Genomic DNA, 20,444 nt, shown 5'->3' with positions numbered 1-20,444 from the left:
GAAAGCCCTTATAGTCCTCATTTTGAAACTGAGGAAAGACCCTACTAGGTGTGAGACCTACGGACCTTGTTCCCTAATCAATGTAGATGCCAAGATCTTGGCAAAGGTCTGGGTGAACAGGATCAATCTGGTGATTACCTGCCTGGTGGATAGTGATCAGAGCAGCTTCATTCCTGGCAGATCCACAAGAATTAATATCTATAGATTTTTACAATCTTCAATTTCCACACACTCATTCCTGTACCTGAGTGATTGTATCCTCAGACACTTGCAAAGCTTTAGATAGTGTAGAATGGCCCTATCTTTTACATGTCCTTTGTACAGACTTGGTCCACGGATGATAGCCTGGATTCGCCTTCTTTACACCAGCCCAATTACAAAAGTATGGGTTGACAATTATAACTCTGAAGCTTTTAACATCTACGAGGCACCAGACAGGGTTTCCCCCTGTCACCTCTGTTGTTTGATTTAGCTATTGAACCACTGGCTATTTGTATATGCAACTCCCCAGGCATAAAAGGCCTTACCATTGGCACTCTGGATGAGCGCATCTCACTCTATGCCGACTATACCCTAATATATCTAGCAGATCCCAATGAGTCCCTGAACTGTTTACTTAATATGATTGAAGAATTTGGTAATTACTCTGGCTTTTGGGTCAACTGGGAGAAATCCAACCCATTCCCCATTGATCCGGGGGCTCCTCAAGTTATCCACCCACATTTGCAGCTCCATCTCGCCCACTCCTTTAAAAGTCTTGATGTTGGTGGTCCAATTGCCTCTCCATACTTACATCACTAATAATTATGTCCCCTGATCTCCTTGCTGCAACAAAAATTACCTTTACTTTTCAATCTTGAAAATGCAATGCAATATGGCTACTGACCACACCCCAGAAACATAATTTCCTACTTGTGTGATTGGCTCACCGATTTTCCCAGAAGTTTGCCCAAGATACAAGTCCGATTTCAGGCATACCCTGGAACAAAAATGTCATTTTTGGTGAGTTACTCCCAATAGGAACAGGTCTAAAGGGATGCAGGCCCAGCAGATTTCCTCATTAGTGCTCTGCAACTGCCACAGCTGGTTGATAATTATGGAACCACTCCCATTAGACCCACTCAGCACAGAGGCATAGAGGAACAAACAGGGATTTCTTCAGAATAACAAAAGGTAGGAATCCTCAACAAAGTTTGTTAAAATCCTTGTAATGTAAATAGATCACCCACAGGGCAATGTTTTTTTTTCTCAACAAAAGTGGAGTTACTCTTTAAGTGTCCTTAAGCTGCCATCCTTGAAAGTGTAGAGTAGAGTAGACAGATTTGTGCCAGGAGAACCACGTTTTAAGGAATTTCTCCAGAGGCTTTCTCTTTAATTTCAGCTACTTTCTTCACCCAAATGGCAATAGATGGAGGCTGTGTCTGCTTTCTAAAAAGTGGGATACAGCTCTTTGCTGCTGTAAGCAGGAGAGGTAGAATAGTTTGTCTGTAGACCTTACTCAAGAACCAATGGTGGTGCAGAAGGAAGAACGCATGGTCCCTTGGTAACTTGTGATCAGTAAACCTTTGGGTTATACGGTGAACCTCTGTCCAGTGTGATGGCAGAAGATGGCAGGACCAGAAAATGCGATGGAGGGAGTCGGATTCCTCACTACACCTCTAAGAAAGGTCCGAACACTAAGGGAACATCCTATAGATCTTTACTGGTTGTATAAGAGAACAGCATAATTCTCTCCACCTGCTTATAGCTCAAACTAGGTAAGGGGCCTCCCAAAGGTGACTGGGGAGGGTAGGGGGCTTATAAAATGAGGCAATTGTAATTTTTGCCAGAAAGATATTCCTGCATATGACTGACCATCTATGATTTGCTGTCCAGAAACCCAGTGCCCATTGACAATGAAATGTCGAGCCTGAGAAAACCCGTCAGACGTCAGATCCCTGAATCCAGGGTCATGGAGGCCAGGGCTGAAAGCAGGATTGACGAATATGGGAGTAATCCGAGAGGGAAGCGGTACGAAATAGAAGTCCCAAAATGTTTTGGAACACTAACACCAGGTGTCAGGGCACAAACACCAGGAGAAGGGCTCTAGGACCCAGCAGCGCTATCAGCACTTTGGCAGGAGAAGGAATTTAGGACCCAGCAGCACTACCAGCAATTTACCTGGGCCTATTTAAGGAAACCTGCCAGTGATTTTAGTTGCTGGTTGATCTTCAGCTCCTCCAGTGTGTTATCCCTGTGATATTCCAGTTCCTGTCTCCTGTTACCAACCCGGCTTGTCCTTGACCTGTCTCCTGATTGCTTCCTGTGTTTGACCTCGGCTATCCACCTGACCACGCTTGCTCTGATATCTACCTGGCTCCTGATCTCGGCTATCCACCTGACCACGCTTGCTCTGATATCCACCTGGCTCCTGATCTTGGCTATCCACCCGACCACGTTCCAGTCTCAGCATTATCCAAGTCCTGCAAACACCTCACGGGCGCCACCTGTCTGCTTATTCCACTCCAGCACTCCAGCTGTACTCTGGATCCTCCTGCACACAATCCAGCAGGCGACCCGTGCTACTTTGGGCCTGACCTCTCCTGTTCTCATCCTCAGGGGGGTCTGGAACTTAGCCGCAAGGCAAGCCCTCTCTCTCCATTGGCCTCTAGCACCAGGTACGTGATAGTATCAACCAGCCAAGATGTCTGAGGCCGAGAGAGGTGCTTCCGCATTAGAGGCCCTATGTCAGCAGATTACAGTTCTTACACAAACAGTCCAGAGCTTACAAGATGGCTACTTTCAGCTGGAAGGACGCCTTCACCCTCTCAGTTGTTCTGCTACAGCCGCACCTGCTATGGGTTTACCCCCTCCGGAGCCCAGAGTTCCCACTCCCGATCGCTTTTCAGGTGACCGTCGGAAATTTAGAGCTTTCAAAAATGCTTGTGACCTTTACTTTGCCCTGCAACCAAGGACTTTTTCTCTTGAGACTGTCAAGGTGGGTTTCATCATTTCACTCTTATCTGATGAGCCACAGTCCTGGGCTCATAATCTCATTGAGCAAAAGAACTCAGTCCTGGATTCAGTTTTCACCTTCTTTGAAGCTATGGCTACCTTATATGATGATCCACAACGGACGGCCACCGCAGAGTCGGCCCTTCATGCTCTTGTACAAGGCAGACGACCTGTGGAGGATTACATTGTGAAATTTCGCAAGTGGTCAGCTGATACTGGGTGGAATGATGCCGCCCTAAAATACCAGTTCCGGCAAGGCTTATCTGAGTCTCTCAAGGACGAGTTGGCTAGGATTGAGGCTCCCGCCTCACTAGAAAGTCTCATCCAAGTCTCTATCCAACTAGACCGACGGCTGCGGGAGCGAAGGTCCGAACGCACTCAGACCCTTCGACCCACATGGATAATGCCAAAGGTCCCAGGACCAACACTCCCAGCCTCTATTCCCCAGTCCATGAATATGTCCGATGGGGAACCCATGCGAACTGGCCTACTCCGCCCTGCTTTAACCCCTGAAGAGAGAGCACGCAGAAGACAGGATAACTTGTGTCTCTACTGTGGGACTTCGGGCCACTTCCTTCGCAGTTGTCCTGTTCGCCCAAGGAAGTCCAGCCTTCCACGCCCCTCTTACCTTCAGTTGTCTGGGACTATATCCACTCATTTAATTCTCCCCATCTCTCTGCAGGTGGATGGAAAGGAAGTAAAGCTGCAGGCGATCATTGACTCTGGAGCCTGTAGTTGCTTCCTGGATATCAACCTAGCCAAGAACTTGCGCATACCCCTGAAACTGAAGGAACAAAGACTTGATGTACATTTAGCAGATGGCACTGCTCCTAGCTCTGGACCAGTCACTCAGGAGACTATCCCTGTCCTTGCCACAACAGAAGCAGGCCATCGGGAATTCCTCCGCTTTGATGTCATCAGGTCTCCTATTTTCCCAGCCATCCTAGGGATACCCTGGCTACGGGCCCACAACCCGCAAATTGACTGGCCCAAGGGAGAAATCATCTTCTCATCTTCCTATTGTCAGCAACACTGTGGCGTCCCCACGCCTGTCAACTCTTCAGTGTGTCTCTCCGTTCAACCTACACCGGATCCCTGTCATGCTGTTCCTTCAGCCTACCTTGACTTCCTTGATGTGTTTGACAAAAAAGGTGCCGATGCCTTGCCCCCACATCGGTCCTACGACTGCCCAATTGAGTTGCTACCTGGAGCAGAAGTCCCCTTTGGGCGCATCTTTCCGTTATCCGAAGTGGAGCTGGAGGCCCTCCGACAATATATAGATGAAAACCTTGCAAAAGGATTCATCCGCCCTTCATCGTCACCTGCTGGAGCTGGCATTTTCTTCGTCGAGAAGAAGGATCGTTCTCTCAGACCATGCATTGACTATAGGGACCTTAATAAAATTACTATCAAGAACAGATACCCACTTCCTCTCGTCCCGGAGTTATTCCAAAGATTCCGAACAGCCCAGGTTTTCACGAAGTTGGACTTGCGGGGGGCCTATAACCTGGTTCGTATTAGGGAAGGTGATGAGTGGAAGACCGCCTTCCGAACACGCTTTGGTCACTTTGAGTACCTTGTGATGCCCTTCGGGCTATGTAATGCCCCCGCCACATTCCAACATTTTGTGAATGATATTTTCAGAGAATACCTTGACCTGTTCTTAATCGTCTATCTGGACGACATACTAATTTTCTCAGCCTCGCTTGAACTCCATCGAGAGCACGTCAGAAAAGTGTTAAAGACCTTAAGAACCCATGGCTTATATGCTAAAGCAGAAAAGTGTGAGTTCGAGAAACAATCTATCCAGTTCTTAGGACTCATAATCTCCACAAAAGGGATTTCCATGGATCCTCAGAAGGTATCAGCAATCTTGGAGTGGCCTGCACCTTCTGACAAGAAAGGGGTCCAGAGGTTTGTGGGCTTCGCTAATTTTTATAGGAAATTTATTCGGAATTTCTCAACTATTATTGCCCCGATCACCCAGCTCACTCGCCTGCACTCACGCTTCTCCTGGAACCAAGATTCTCAAGCGGCTTTCGAAAAACTGAAGGCTCTCTTCACCTCTGCTCCAGTGTTGCAACACCCTGACCCAGCTCTTCCCTTTGTCCTTGAGGTGGACGCATCCGAAGTAGCTACGGGAGCCGTGCTCTCGCAGCGTCAGGGCCCAAAGGCCCTGCTCCACCCAGTAGCCTATTGCTCCAGAAAGCTGAATCAGGCCGAAAGAAACTATGACGTGGGTGACAGAGAACTCCTGGCAATTAAAGTCGCTCTCGAAGAATGGAGGTACCTCCTGGAGGGCGCTAACCATCCAATTATGATCTTCACAGATCACAAAAATTTGGAATATTTAAGATCTGCAAAACGCCTAAGACCTCGACAAGCCAGGTGGGCCTTATTCTTTTCGAGATTTAATTTCCACTTGACATACCGCCCAGGTTCCAAAAATGGGAAAGCCGATGCCCTGTCCAGGATGTTCCCCGAATCTGCTGAATGTGCTCCTCCAAGCACTATCTTATCTGCCCAAAATTTTTTGCTGATTCAACCTAACCTAAAGGCATCCATTGAACAAGCTTCTGTATCGTGCCCCGAATCCGAACATGACTCGTTAAGGAGGCAGGGTGGATTACTTTGGCACCAGGACAAAATCTTTGTACCTCAAGAAGCTAGGTCTCTGGTTCTCAGGGCATTCCACGACCACCGACTTGCAGGGCACTTTGGGGCCCGTAAAACTAACGAGCTCATTCAGCGGTCCTTTTGGTGGCCTAACCTCAGTCGGGACTGTAGATCCTACGTCAAGTCATGCACCATATGTCTACGTAGCAAAAGTGACAAAGTCAAAGCCTGGGGGTTATTAAGACCCTTGCCTATCCCTAATCGCCCCTGGGAAATGATTTCTATGGATTTTATTGTTGATCTTCCTCCCTCTGAAAGATTCACGACCATCCTTGTTGTGGTAGACCGATTATCAAAAATGGCCCACTTCATACCAATGATTGGTACTCCCTCTGCAGCGGAAACCGCTCACATGTTTATCAAGGAGATCATAAGACTTCATGGACTACCAAAGAACATTGTTTCGGATCGGGGGGTGCAATTCACCTCTAGGTTTTGGAGAGCCCTTTGTAAAGCCTTGGAAGTGGAACTCTGCTTATCTTCTGCCTACCATCCCCAAAGTAATGGGCAAACGGAGCGTACTAACCAAACCCTCGAGCAATACCTCCGATGCTTTTCAGCTTTTTCCCAAGATGACTGGGCATCCCTGCTTCCGCTGGCGGAATTTGCCTATAATAACTCTGTCCATTCAGCTACAAATCAGTCCCCATTCTGGGCTAATTATGGATTCCACCCTGCTGCCCTGCCTGAAATTATGCCTGAAACTTCTGTACCTACCTTGCAGGACAGACTTGTTTTCATTCAAAACAATTATCAGGTCCTCCGGGAGTCCATACAGAAAGCCCAAGTGGATTACAAAAAACACTTTGATCGGAAACGGAGGGGAAATCCTTCCTTCAAGGTTGGGGACAAAGTGTGGCTGTCTACTGCCAACCTGAAATTGGCCTGCCCTTCACGGAAGCTAGGGCCAAGGTATATTGGGCCTTTTCAGATCAAACGGGAAATTAACCCAGTGGCTTACGAACTATCTTTGCCTGACTCATATAGGATCCATCCGGTTTTTCACACCTCCTTGCTTAAACCAACTGTTCCAGATCCATTTCCAGGGAGAGTGGAGCCACCTCCACCGCCAGTGACGATTGGTGAGGACACAGAATTCGAGGTGGAAGCAATCCTGGACTGCAGGAAGAGAGGGAGACAAACCCAATTCTTGATTAAATGGAAAGGGTATCCACCCGAAGAAAGCTCATGGGAACCCGAAGCCAATGTACATGCCCCCAGACTCCTCCAAGAGTTTAAGGACAAATACCCAGAGAAAATTTCTCAAATAGGCATCCGGAGGCTGCCCGTCAGGGGGGGGCACTGTCAGGGCACAAACACCAGGAGAAGGGCTCTAGGACCCAGCAGCGCTATCAGCACTTTGGCAGGAGAAGGAATTTAGGACCCAGCAGCACTACCAGCAATTTACCTGGGCCTATTTAAGGAAACCTGCCAGTGATTTTAGTTGCTGGTTGATCTTCAGCTCCTCCAGTGTGTTATCCCTGTGATATTCCAGTTCCTGTCTCCTGTTACCAACCCGGCTTGTCCTTGACCTGTCTCCTGATTGCTTCCTGTGTTTGACCTCGGCTATCCACCTGACCACGCTTGCTCTGATATCTACCTGGCTCCTGATCTCGGCTATCCACCTGACCACGCTTGCTCTGATATCCACCTGGCTCCTGATCTTGGCTATCCACCCGACCACGTTCCAGTCTCAGCATTATCCAAGTCCTGCAAACACCTCACGGGCGCCACCTGTCTGCTTATTCCACTCCAGCACTCCAGCTGTACTCTGGATCCTCCTGCACACAATCCAGCAGGCGACCCGTGCTACTTTGGGCCTGACCTCTCCTGTTCTCATCCTCAGGGGGGTCTGGAACTTAGCCGCAAGGCAAGCCCTCTCTCTCCATTGGCCTCTAGCACCAGGTACGTGATACCAGGTCTCCCGCACTGTGCGCTGAGCAAGTATTCATGGGGACAAGCTCTTTTGACACCACAACAATGACTCCAACAGAATCATAGAAAAAATATTTTCCACCTGAACCCATTGTTTAAAAGGTCCGTGACAGCACCAGTCCAACACTCTGTTCAGATGGCAGGCCATAGGATTGAGGCTAGAATCTGGAAGGGCCATGCCCCTTAGCAATTTTGGTAGATGCAGTACTGACTGTGTAAGTCGTGGAGGCTTCTGAGCCCATAGGAAAGCAGTCAGGGCCCGATTAACCACGCACAAAAACGGTCCTGGGACGTGGATTGGAATAAAGAAATCAAGGTATTATGTTCCTCTTGACGATGTTAAACCGACCGAACTTAGAGAACAAGCCATGCTGCCATGACGCCAGGTCTTTTTTAATAGCCATCAAGAGAGGAGGAAAATGAAATGGAAAGATGTCTTCTACCTTAACAGGTAGATAAATGCCGAAATATTTTATACATGATGTGGCCCATTTAAAAGGGAAATCAGTGCGAAGTAGGTTACCTGACAAGGCCAGCATTGATACCCCTAATGCTTCCAATTTCTAAAAATGCATCCAAAAGAAAGATAAATCTTAATATGTCTTTAGTTCATAAAGCAAATTCGGAAGAGAGCTCAATGGTCTGGACAGAAAAAACAATAGGTCATCAGCTTATGCCGCAATCCAAGGGGCTAACTCCTCGTCAAGAAGAATGCCAGTAACATCTGGATTATTTATAATTGTTCGTAAGAAGGGCTCAAGTGTGAGAAAAAAAAGTCAAGGGAGAAAGGGGACACCCTTGCCGCGTCCCATTGGTGATCTCAAAAGATGAGAACAGATGGCCATTCACTTTTACTTGCTCGGAGGGATAAGAATAGATAGCATGGATCCAATTCATCATCTGCTGGCTGAAACCTATATGTCTAAGAGTCTCTTTTAGAAAGACCCAGTTCACCCTATCTAATTCCTTCTCAGCATCAGTAGAGAGAAGCAACATAGGGATCTTCGGGGCTTGGGCAGCATAGATCAAGTTTATGGCCTTGGTCATATTGTCTCGGGCTTCCCGTGTAGGAATGAACCCCACTTGGTCAGAATGGACCCATGGGGAATCCGTTCAATCAGGCGCATTGCAAGGATTTTGGTGAAGAGTTAAAGATCGGTGTTCAAAATGGAATTCGGCGATAATTTTGGCAGTGTAATGAATCTTTCTCTTCCTTTGCAATAACAGCTATATGTGCGCGTAGCGTGTCTTCTGGGAAAACGTCCCCTGTGCCCGAAGCATTGTATACCAAAAGAAAATGAGTGGACAGGAGGTCTCCGAAAGTTTTAGAATATACGTTTTTCAGATCCTCAGAGAGTTCTTTTCCATGAGGGGCCATGTTGAACTGTCAGTGACCAGTATGAGAGAGTAAGAGCGATAACACCAAATTGAACACACCTGCTCCCCTTTCACACCTGAGACCTTGTAACACTAACGAGTCACGTGACATTGAGGAGGGAAAATGGCTGATTGGGCCCAATTTGGACATTTTCACATTTTGACGAGTGGTCTACTCGCTTTTGTTGCCAGTGGTTTAGACATTAATGGCTGTGTGCTGAGTTATTTTGAGGGGACAGTAAATCTATACTGTTATACAAGCTGTACACTCACTACTTTACATTGTAGCAAAGTGTCATTTCTTCAGTGTTGCACATGAAAAGATATAATAAAATATTTACAAAAATGTGAGGGGTGTTCTCACTTTTGTGAGATACTGTATATATAACGTTCATTTTATTTGTTTGCTCTAGCCATATCTATTCTCTATGTGTAAGTGTGGATCCTGAGGAAGGAAGTTATGTGAAATGTGTCGAGCCTACACACTTATAAAAGATAGTTGGATGCTATTGTAAAATATTGTTATGGCATTGGATGTATATTGGGCTTTTAATGTAATATTTTAAACTCTGTAAAAAAAGTTGTGCTTTTATTATATGTTTGTACATTATTGTATCTCCCAGTCTGGCAAAACTTAAAGTCCCAATTTGGGGTTTTCTGCCTTACCTTGAGTGTTGTCCCATGGAGTGGATGGACCCCCTTTTTTTTCATTTTGGAACTACTGTATTTGTGTATTGTATGGTAAGATGCATAGTTAACCGACCCCAGTGACAATCGTTGTCATTCTACTGACACTTAGATTTTTGTCCACCTGCAAAATCTATGTGAAGGTTGAGGCAAGAATAGTTACATTCTGGTGACAGTGGGGTAAATGGAAATAAAATGTATTCAGAAGAATTATTAGTGAGGCTGTGTCTTTCTGCAGCTGTATATTCAGAAGGGATATACATTAAAAATAAAGTTGCTTATGCCCCATCCTCCTTTTATACAGATATTATCTCAGCTAAAGCTGAAAGAATTGAAAGGATATGAGCTTGGAAATAAAATAGTAAAGTATTAAATTTAAAACCAGATTGCATGCAACGTTTTAAACAGGCTGTAAAAGTATTAGAACCTCAAATTGTTATTGCTCTTTATGCCTCCCATGGGGATTGAGAGAATGTCAAAGGGGCTATAAGTGAGAAGAAATCATTGACACATACAGCAATAAAAAAGGACTGGTAAACCCTCGCCACTCTATTAAGAAAAATATAATTTTGGATGGTGATGAGCTTTCATTTGAGACACATTTGCATTATGGTTTCAACTTATGTACATTATTTTGAACCTTTTCCCTCACAGTCTTCTGACATTCAAGGCTTTGTCCCAGCTGTTCATATTGGGCTGTACCTGGATTATTGGCATCTTCCAGTTTGGGTCGGGCTCCCTGATCATTTCCTACATCTTTACCATCTGCAACAGCCTCCAGGGACTGTACATCTTCTGTGTACACTGCCTACTCAACCACCAGGTCATGTGACATTCATTTATTTACCAAGCTTTATGTCTATGGTGCTATTCCATAGATCTCTGCTAAATAACAGTTTCCCCATTACATGTCCAGGTAAGGGAAGAGTATAGAAGAGGATTCCGAAGATTCCGGTCCAAGAAGTCAGACTCAGAAGCCACATCTGGCAGCACGGTGCCCATGACTGTAAAGTCTGTAAGTTCTGACCTTCATATGTTTTACTGTGTTCAGCATATACTTAAAAAAAGCAAACAGACACTAAAAGATATACTGTATACTGCATCTAAACCCAAGAACAAAACTTAAAATATTAAAGCTTACCAGTCCATAGATGAGGTGGCTGCCATTTCTTTTTTAGGCTTTTTTAGGCCAGTTCCTGTCCTAAGGTGACAACGCTTACTCAGTGTACTAAATCTATGAAGAAGAAGAGTTGTTACTGTAGAACAGAAAGTGTGTTAGGACTAATTCATACCTCCACCTCTACCTCTCCATAATAAGGCTGCATACTATGAACTGTGCAGAGCTCATATGATTTCTGATGGATAAACAGGTACTTTTTTGTAATTATCGAACAGATGTAACATAATGCTTTCAGTGGTATATTTTACAAACCAAAACCGAGCAAATAGGATACGTTCATAGTTACATACACTTTAAAGGCACCCTAATGATAATTTTTTTCTCCAAATGCCCTGTCATCTTTCAAAAGACTATCAATAGGGATGAATGAAACAGAGTTCCAATTTTTTTTAAATCAGGTGATTTCAACAAAGCTTTGCCATTCTTACCAAATGCATGAGTCATTTCATAGGGAAGACAAAAGAAAGGTGTTTTGGTAGTTTTGGATGGTGCAGTGGGCTTTAACTGGTTCCCGAGGGTCAAATAATCTCTTTTTAACTATTCTGGACATGTTCTTGTGCCCCTCATTAGCTTCATAAAAGAAAACATAAACATTAAAAACCTAGTGACCAATAATGTTCAAATACAGAAAAAAGAAAATAAATCACAAATACAAAGAACAATAAATTGAATAAACTGAAGTATCCTAAATGCAGCCCCAGCGCCCCCACTACAAGAAAACCAACACTTTTATAAATTGAAAATAAAATAATGTATATATATTTTTTTTTTTTGTTAAAACAAATTTCGCCTAATCAGCTCCATGAGCCAAATTGAGCTTTCCATTCAGTATAATTTCAATATTGGCGAAATCAGTAATTTCCCAGGAAAATATGTTCTTCCTAAATCAATCTGCTCATCTATAATCTTCATTAGCCACATCCATTCAGTCATCACAACAGTCAAGAGGGGGCGCAGGGGCGCTGCCCCCCCCCCCCCCAAAAAAAAAGAAGAAAAAAAAAAAATAAAAAAAAATAAATAAAAACATTTCCATTTTTAGCCCACTAGGGGCACCGGACCTAGTGGTGGGTATGGGGGGGGAGGGTTGGGTTTTCCACCGCATGTGTGGCGGGCAGAGGCGCCAATTGGCGGCCTTCTGGGGGTCATCGGGGCGCAGAGCATTGAAAGGGGCATGTATACTGGTCACTGCATTGAAAGGGGGCATGTATACTGGTCACTATATTGAAAGGGGGCATGTATACTGGTCACTACATTGAAGGGGGCATGTATACTGGTCACTACATTGAAAGGGGGCATGTATACTGGTCACTACATTGAAAGGGGGCATGTACGCTGGTCACTGCATTGAAAGGGGGCATGTACTGTGGGGTTTGTGCTAGGGGGCCTGTACTGTGGGGTTTGTGCTAGGGGGCCTGTACTGTGGGATTAGTGCTAGGGGTCTGTACTGTGGGATTAGTGCTAGGGGGCCTGTACTGTTGGATTAGTGCTAGGGGGTCTGTACTGTGGGATTAGTGCTAGGGGGCCTGTACTGTTGGATTAGTGCTAGGGGGTCTGCACTGTGGGATTAGTGCTAGGGGGTCTGTACTGTGGGCTTAGTGCTAGGGAGCCTGTACTGTGGGGTTTGTGCTAGGGGGCCTGTACTGTGGGGTTTGTGCTAGGGGACCTGTACTGTGGGGTTTGTGCTAGGGGGCCTGTACTGTGGGATTAGTGCTAGGGGGTCTGTACTGTGGGATTAGTGCTAGGGGGTCTGTATTGTGGGGTTTGTGCTAGGGGGCCTGTACTGTGGGGTTTGTGCTAGGGGCCTGTACAGTGGGGTTTGTGCTAGGGGGGCCTGTACTGTGGGGTTTGTGTATCAGTCAGTGTATCCCATAATAGGGTGTCTCTCACAGTATATCCCATAATATGGCCCCTGTTCCCTATTATGGGATATACTAGTACTGATGGACCCCTTAATATGTGATATATTGGGAGAATTTGTTCACGCAAGCAAAATACGGGGGACAAAATGGGTGGAGTCTACAAGGGGGTGGGGCTTCTGAGAATGGGAGGGGTCAAAATGAAAGGGCGGGGTCTTGCTCCCCACCATCTTAAAACTTCACCAGCCGCCACTGCATCACAAGCCTTCCTTGTGCTAGACATTTGCAATTTGTTTTGTTACAAATCAAAATTTTCATTGCTCAGAGAAATAAAACATATTGCAATAAATGCAGTAAGTTATACAAAAGAAAAAAAAATAATGTTTTCAACTTATTGTGTTTGGGTTGGATGGAAGTGAATCTATCAGAATCATAACATAATGAATGAATCCAGAATTAATTTTGTTTCATTCGTTATGTTATGATTCTGATGGATCCATAAAAATCCAACCCAAACAAAGTACATTAATAATGTCCCAAAATAATTAGCATTTTAAAACAAATATAGCCAATCTTTCTTAATAGCTTGTGAAAAACGAAAGAACTAATATACTAAACTAATCTGACTATACAAAACTAATCCGAATATACAAACTAATTCCGAAAATGAATCATATCTGCACGGCTAGTATTTTTACAACTGATAATAATGATAAAATGTTTTACTTTGTAGCAGAGTCAAGCCTCGGAGGTACCAAATATCAAATTGAAATCAGCTCAAGCTGAGGAAAATCAGTATGAACTCTGAAGAAATGTTTTTGCTGAATCTCAAAATAAATCACTGTAAACTACAAGGACATTTGGAGATAAGATATGACGGAATAGTGAAAGAAGGACCGGCAACAATTCTTTTCAGGGATCAAAAACACAACTGTGCATGTAAAAAACAAAAAACTGTTTTGCATACAACAATTCTGTAAGTGCTAGCTAAGGCCCCTTTGACACGGGGCGGATCCGTTTTAACCGACCCCGCTTGCTCAGCGGGGATCGCTCCACAGGTCCGTCTGCGCTCACTGTGCTGAGACAGACCTGTCAGAGTCCCGCTCTCCTCTATGGGGAGATCCATTTTCATTTAATCCGATTTGACCCGCTGGATGTATGGCAAACGTATTGCCCTCCATCTGTTTTCATTGGTTCTTGTCGGATCTGATGCCAGGCAGGTGTCAGCAGCCACATGTCCGCTGACATCCGCCTCCCCATAGAGGAGAATGGGTGCCCAATCGGGTCCGCCTGAACAACGGACAGGCGGACCTGATCGGTCCGATCGTGTGAAAGGGGCCTAAGAATCATATAGGAATTGAATATTTTCTAATCAACCTCATTTTCATAACAACACTGCTACCTGTATAATTTTTTAATAACTTTTTAGATACATGAGTAAAATAATCATCAGCTTGATGTGAATATAGTTATTTATGTATGTCTATTTTAAAAGAAAAAAAATGTATAATTTTTGTAATTAAATATATAATTTGAGACAGCCATATTTTACATATTTTGGTCTACTTTCTGCTTTTCAAAGCTAGATATAATTGAAATTATTTACCATTCCCTATTAAAATGCAGGACTTTGGGGTTGATTTGCTTACCGTATATACTCGAGTATAGGTCGAACCGAATATAAGTCAAGGCTCCTAATTTTACCACAAAAAAGTGGGAAAACGTATTGACTCGAGTATAAGCCTGGGGTGGGAAATGCAGCAGCTACCGGACCCAACTGGGCCACCACGAGACACAAAACAGGGGCTGCAGGTATGATACAGGAGATGGCGCAGGTCATGGTATGGGCATTGCACAGGTCATGGTAAGGGTATGGCAGAAGTCATGGCACAGGTGATGGTATAGGCATGGCACAGGTCATGGTACAGGCATGGCACAGGTCATGGTACAGGAGATGGTATAGGCATAGAACAGGTGGTGGTATAGGCATGGCACAGTAGGTACAGGCATGGCACAGTATGTACAGGTATGGCACAGTAGGTATAGGCATGGCACAGTATGTACAGGCATGGCAAAGTAGGTATAGGCATGGCACAGTATGTACAGGCATGGCACAGTAGTTATAGGCATGGCACAGTATGTACAGGCATGGCACAGGAGATGCAGTGCTGCGGGCATGGTACTGGAGAATGTCCTGTACCATGCCCGCAGCACTGCATGAGGAAATGCAGGAGCTGCGAAGGAGTCTCACTTACCTTTCGGTGAGGCGCCTTCGATTTAAAAATCACGCCGCCCGGCGCCAATACGTCACCGCGAATGCGCCGCCGATGCTCGGGAAAGCCCGTACACGTTCGGCTATTCCCAGGCATGTGGCACATGCGCGGTGACACGTCGGCGCCGGGCGGCGCCATTTTTAAAAAGACAGTGACTCGAGTATAAGCCGAGGGGGGCATTTTCAGCATGAAAAAACATGCTGAAAATCTTATACTTGAGTATATACGGTATATAGTGCAGCATGTTCACTTTGCAGAGTAAATTTTCACTTAGCCTAGTAAATGCCTAAGTGTTCACTATGTCACTTTTTTTTTTAAATTGACCTAAGTGAACAACCTATACTCCTTTAGGCTGGGTTCACACTGCTCCCGCACCGAATCAGAATCGCAGGCAGTTCACACTGCGCTCTGTGAACTGCTGTGGGTGTCAATTTCAAGTTAATGACAGAAAGGAGCATGGGGAAGCTATACAAAGGAGCATGGGGGAGCTCATGACCATGATGGGAATGGTATTGACACAGGCCCAAATTATTCACAATGGCTCAAAATTGTTATGGTCTAGAAATATTTAGACAGAATAAAGGTGGATAAAGTACCAGGACCAGATGGCATCCACCCACGGATCCTAAAAGAATTGAGCTCTGTCATTTCAAAGCCATTGTTTCTAATTTTTAGGGACTCATTAATGACTGGAATAGTACCACTGGATTGGCATAACTATAGACCTGTTAGTTTAACTTCTATAGTTGGGAAGATACTGGAGAGTTTATTAAAAGACCACATGCTGGAAAAAAATATTTTAAGCAACAGAAAGCATGGATTCATGGAAGACAGAAGTCGTCAAACAAACCTGATTTCTTTTTATGAAGAGGTAAGTAAAACATTGGAAAGAGGGGGTGGATGTGGACGTGGTATACTTGGATTTTGCAAAAGCGTTTGACACAGTTTCCCCACACACGGCTAATGTGTAAGGTAAAGTCTACAGGCTTGGAAAGATTAGTTTGTAAATGGATAGAAAAAAGAATTCAGAGAGTAGGGGTTATTGATTCTTACTCTGAATGTTCTAAGGTTATCAATGGTGTACCCCAAGGTTCAGTGTTGGGACCCTTATCATTTGATATAGGGTCTGGGATTAAAAGTACCATTTCAGTCTTTGCAGATGACACCACACTTTGCAGTGGAATAACTTCCTTACAGGATGTCTCCAACTTACAAGATGACCTCAATGCACTGTTTCATTGGGCAACTATGTTGCAAATGAGGTTTAATGTTGATAAATGTAAAGTTATGCACTTGGAGCTAAGAATATGCATGCATCATACATACTGGGGGGAGTAGAACTGGGGGAATCCATAGCGGAGAAGGATCTGGGTGTTCTGGTAGATCCTAAGCTTAATAATAGCATGCAATGCCAAGCTGGGGTTTCCAAAGTGAGCAAAATTCTTTCTTGTATTGACAGAGGCATGGACTCCAGAGAGAAAGATATAATTTTGCCCCTGTACAAATCATTAGTAAGACCTCATCTGGAATATGCAGTTTAGTTTTAGGCACCAGTTAACAAACATGTTATTGGGGAACGGGAGAAAGTGCAGAGAAGGGCAACCAAACTGATAGGAGGCATGGAGGAGCTCAGCTATGAGAAAAGATTAGAGGAACTAAATTTATTCTCTCTTGAGAAGAGGAGATTAAGGGGGGATATGATTAACATGTACAAATACATAAGGGGTCCATATAGTGAACTTGGTGTTGAGTTAATCACTTTAAGGTCATCACAGAGGACAAGGTAGCACGCTTTACGTCTAGAGGAAAAGATATTTAATCTCCAAATATGGAAAGGTTTCTTCACAGTAAGAGCTGTGAAAATGTGGAATAGACTCCCTCCAGTGGTGGTTCTGGACAGCTCAGTAGATTGCTTTAAAAAAGACCTGGATTCTTTCCTAGGTGTACATAATATAAATGGGTACTAATATTTATAGGTAAAGTTGATCCAGGGAATATCCGATTGCCTCTTGGGGGATCAGGAAGGAATTTTTCCCCTGCTGTAGGAAATTAAATAATGCATTGCTGGGATTTTTCGCCTTCCTCTGGATCAACAGTGGGTATAAGATTGTGTGTTTGGGAATGTATGGTTGTGTGTGTGTTTTTTTTTTTTTTTTTTATTGGTTGAGCTAGATGGATGTGTGTCTTTTTTCAATCTGACTAACCATGTAACTATGACACCCCCCCAAACAGTTTGCAGAACGCAATGCGAACTGTAGAATTAGATGGAATCAGATTTCAAAGATCTGAACATCCATGCGATCTGATTCCAGTGGAGGCCAAAAAAATTGCACCAAACTGAATTTGCATGTGGTTTGTACAGGAATCCGTGTCCATCACATCCTGAGGAATTTGCATTTCATTCTTTGGATGTAGTTCAAGCTGTGTAACTGTGCTACAGCTTCCTTCCGCAAGTCAGACTCCCTCTTTGTGACTACTGATCAGTTTAAAAGTTTGGTGGCTTCTTCTGGTTTCCTACCCCTTAATCACTGCTTTTGGATGTCCCCACAGTCAAGATTATTATGTTTTTTTACAGCAGCAGCTCGCATTTTTAGACCAGAAAAGTGCGGGAAACTAGGGGAGTGTGTGTGGGGGGGGGGGGGATATACAGCAGAGGGGCAGAATAACTGGATGTGCTACACATATCCGGTGTATCATGGGTTTGTGAAGCATGTCCAGTGTTATGAAACGGTTAAGGATGCCTGTGGTAAAGTGCTGCAAATTTGCCTAAATAGTAAACAGTCAGCTGTCTAAAATTAACAGGATTGCAAACACACACCAATGCATTGCAAAACCTTTGCTAAAGCAGAAGCGGCTTGGCTAGCACTTTTCTCCTTATTGTAGCCTTTCTATCTCCAGTGCTTTTCTTCTTTTCATATACAAAATTTCATAATTGCGTTACAAATCAGTAGGAGTATCTCACCAAACTGTTTTCAACAAGTTAATAGAAAATGTGGCCAAACTGTCTTGTACTGGACACCTGTTTCTTTTTTTTTTTTTTCAAATTCTTTATTTTAGATTTTAGGCATACAGAAGAAAGAAACAAAACATATACAGTATATACCATGTGAAGAAGAACAGTGAAATAGTCAAGAAAAAAAAATACAAGCGTGAACACCAAACAAGCTCAAGCAGGTTTCACACAGTCAGGACAGCATAACCTATAAATTATGAAACAAAAAAAAAACAAGTCATAATACATTAGTGTGCAGGCATCATTATGAAACACAGAAAATGGGGGGGGGGGGGGTGAAGGAAGGTAGAAAGCAGGGGCTAGGTTTCTTACCCTCCAAAAACTACTCAGTCAACCTCTAGAGGTTCAGGTAATAGAGGGTTCAAGAAAGTCCCTCAGAGGGCTATGACTACATTTCCAAAGGGCCATGGGTCCAGCATTGCAGGTATACTACAGTTAAGAGGCATGTGCATAGATCAGCTATTGAGGTCTGCGATGTAACTGAAGGAAAAGGTGTAATCTGTCCAATAAAACCATGTTTTGCAGAATTATTCCTTCTTACTGTTGGTGGAGGCAAGTATTTCTTCCACCCTGCACGTTTTGGAAATTATGCATAACCATGCGTGCACAGGGGATGGGTTTTTCTGCAGCAGGTACAAAGGAACACATGCCTTCGTCACATTCAATAGATGCTTTGTGAATTATCATTTATACCTCTTGGAAGACATTGGGGCCAGACGGAGCAGGTAAGTCACTGGACCCTCTCCTAGTGTTTCATCAGTAAGTTTGAAAATTAGATCCCTCACCTTAGCCCAAAAAGGCTGCAGCAGCACAGGGGAGATATTTGAGGGAAAATGTTATTAAGAATAATGGAACCTTGTACCGGCGTGTTAGAAGTTTGAATGTGAAAACAGAAAAAATCTCCTGCGCTCAGTTATGGTGCTGTGGATGTATAATTTTTCTGTTTGCCCGACTGATGCGTGTGGTGCCATAGGTCTTGCTGCCCTCACAGAACAGTAGGTGTCCTTGTAAACACTGAAAACAACAAAAGAAAGGGCGCTCCAACCTAGTGCATTACCAACATAACAATTTTATTTTGCAACATAAAAAGTATCCTACTTACAAAATGCATGACAGGACATGTAAAGGATGCAGACAAGACCTCCTCCAGATCCTCAGTACTCAGCAAGTGGTGTGGGAAGCCCTTGCAGCATCCAAAGACTTACCTGTTTCAGCAGTCAAGCCCTCTTCTTCATAGCCAAAGGGAGTATGAATGATACCATACCAACTTTCATACTTCTACAAGACATTAGCCAAGGTGTACAACACCCACACACCTCCAACGAGGAGAGGGGTCAGGGGTGGGACACAGACCACTGGAGCACATTGATAAATAAATAAGTAAATAATTCATGATCACTGCCACAACAGACTGCTATGTAAACATTAGATTCCCAAATGCCTCATGTGATATCACAATCTTATATTCATCATGCCTTTAGGCCCCATGCACACGGGACGTTTTTAACGCCGCTGTAAGTAGCATCAGGCGTTTTCTTTTTGCTGCCTAAAAACGCACCTCCATGTTATTCTATGGCCTCATGCACACACAGACGTTTTTGAGCTGTAAGTGGCCTAGGCGTTTTTAAGCTGCAACAAGAACCCACGACCTGCGCGTTCTGAGGACCAGCGTTAGAGCGTTAAAAACACCTGACGCTGCTAAAGGCTGAATAACGTTGCTATAACTTTGCTTAACGTGCGTTAAGCCACGTTGTACGTTTTTTTTTCTTCCATTCAAATCAATAGGCTCCCATAGGGAACCATGGATCCGACTTGCGGGGCGACTTGCGCTGTGAGAATCTTGAGGGGGAACTCCACTCCAAAATGGGAAAAAAACGGCGTGGGGTTCCCCCCCAGGTTCCAAACCAGGCCCTTCGGGTCCGGTATGGAATTTGAGGGTAGCCACCCGTCGAAAAAAACGGCGTGGGGTCCCCCCTAAAATCCATACCAGACCCTTATCCGAGCATGCAGCCCGGCAGGCCAGGAAAGGGGAGGGGACGAGCGAGCGCCCCCCCCCCCCCGGACCACACCAGGCCACATGCCCTCAACATGGGGGGGTGTTGGTGCTTTGGGGCAGGGGGGGCTCTGCACCCCCCACTTCAAAGCACCTTGCCCCCATGTTGATGAGGACAAGGGCCTCATCCCCGCAACCCTGGCTGGTGGTTGTGGGGGTCTGCGGGCAGGGGGCTCATCGGAATCTGGAAGCCCCCTTTAACAAGGGGGCCCCCCCAGATTCCGGACCCCCCTCCCTATGTGAATGGGTATGGGGTACACTGTACCCCTACCCATTCACCCCATAAAAGGCAGTGTATGGAAATAAAGACAGGAGACGTTTTGGAAAGTTTATTAAAAAATCTTCATCTGTTCTTCTCTGCTCTGGTCTTCTCCCTCTCCTGGTCTTCTGCTCTTTTGCT

At 44.7% G+C, this 20,444-nt stretch overlaps 1 protein-coding gene across 1 annotated transcript in view; it reads left to right on the top strand.

Annotated features, from left to right (window-relative positions):
- LOC309554172 (adhesion G protein-coupled receptor E1-like) overlaps positions 1-13,653 on the top strand; it is a 110,521-nt gene extending 96,868 nt beyond the window's left edge. The window contains exons 13-15 of the mRNA XM_082255789.1: positions 10,324-10,492; positions 10,586-10,684; positions 13,439-13,653. Of these exons, the coding sequence (XP_082111915.1) occupies positions 10,324-10,492; positions 10,586-10,684; positions 13,439-13,513 (343 nt within the window). The 3' untranslated portion in view covers positions 13,514-13,653. The remainder of the gene's footprint in view (positions 1-10,323; positions 10,493-10,585; positions 10,685-13,438) is intronic.
- Positions 13,654-20,444: the final 6,791 nt, after the last annotated feature.

Source organism: Pelophylax lessonae (genome assembly GCF_965119305.1).
Source record: "Pelophylax lessonae genome assembly, chromosome: 4".
NCBI lineage: Eukaryota > Metazoa > Chordata > Amphibia > Anura > Ranidae > Pelophylax > Pelophylax lessonae.
This window is presented reverse-complemented; position numbering and strand designations above follow the sequence as displayed.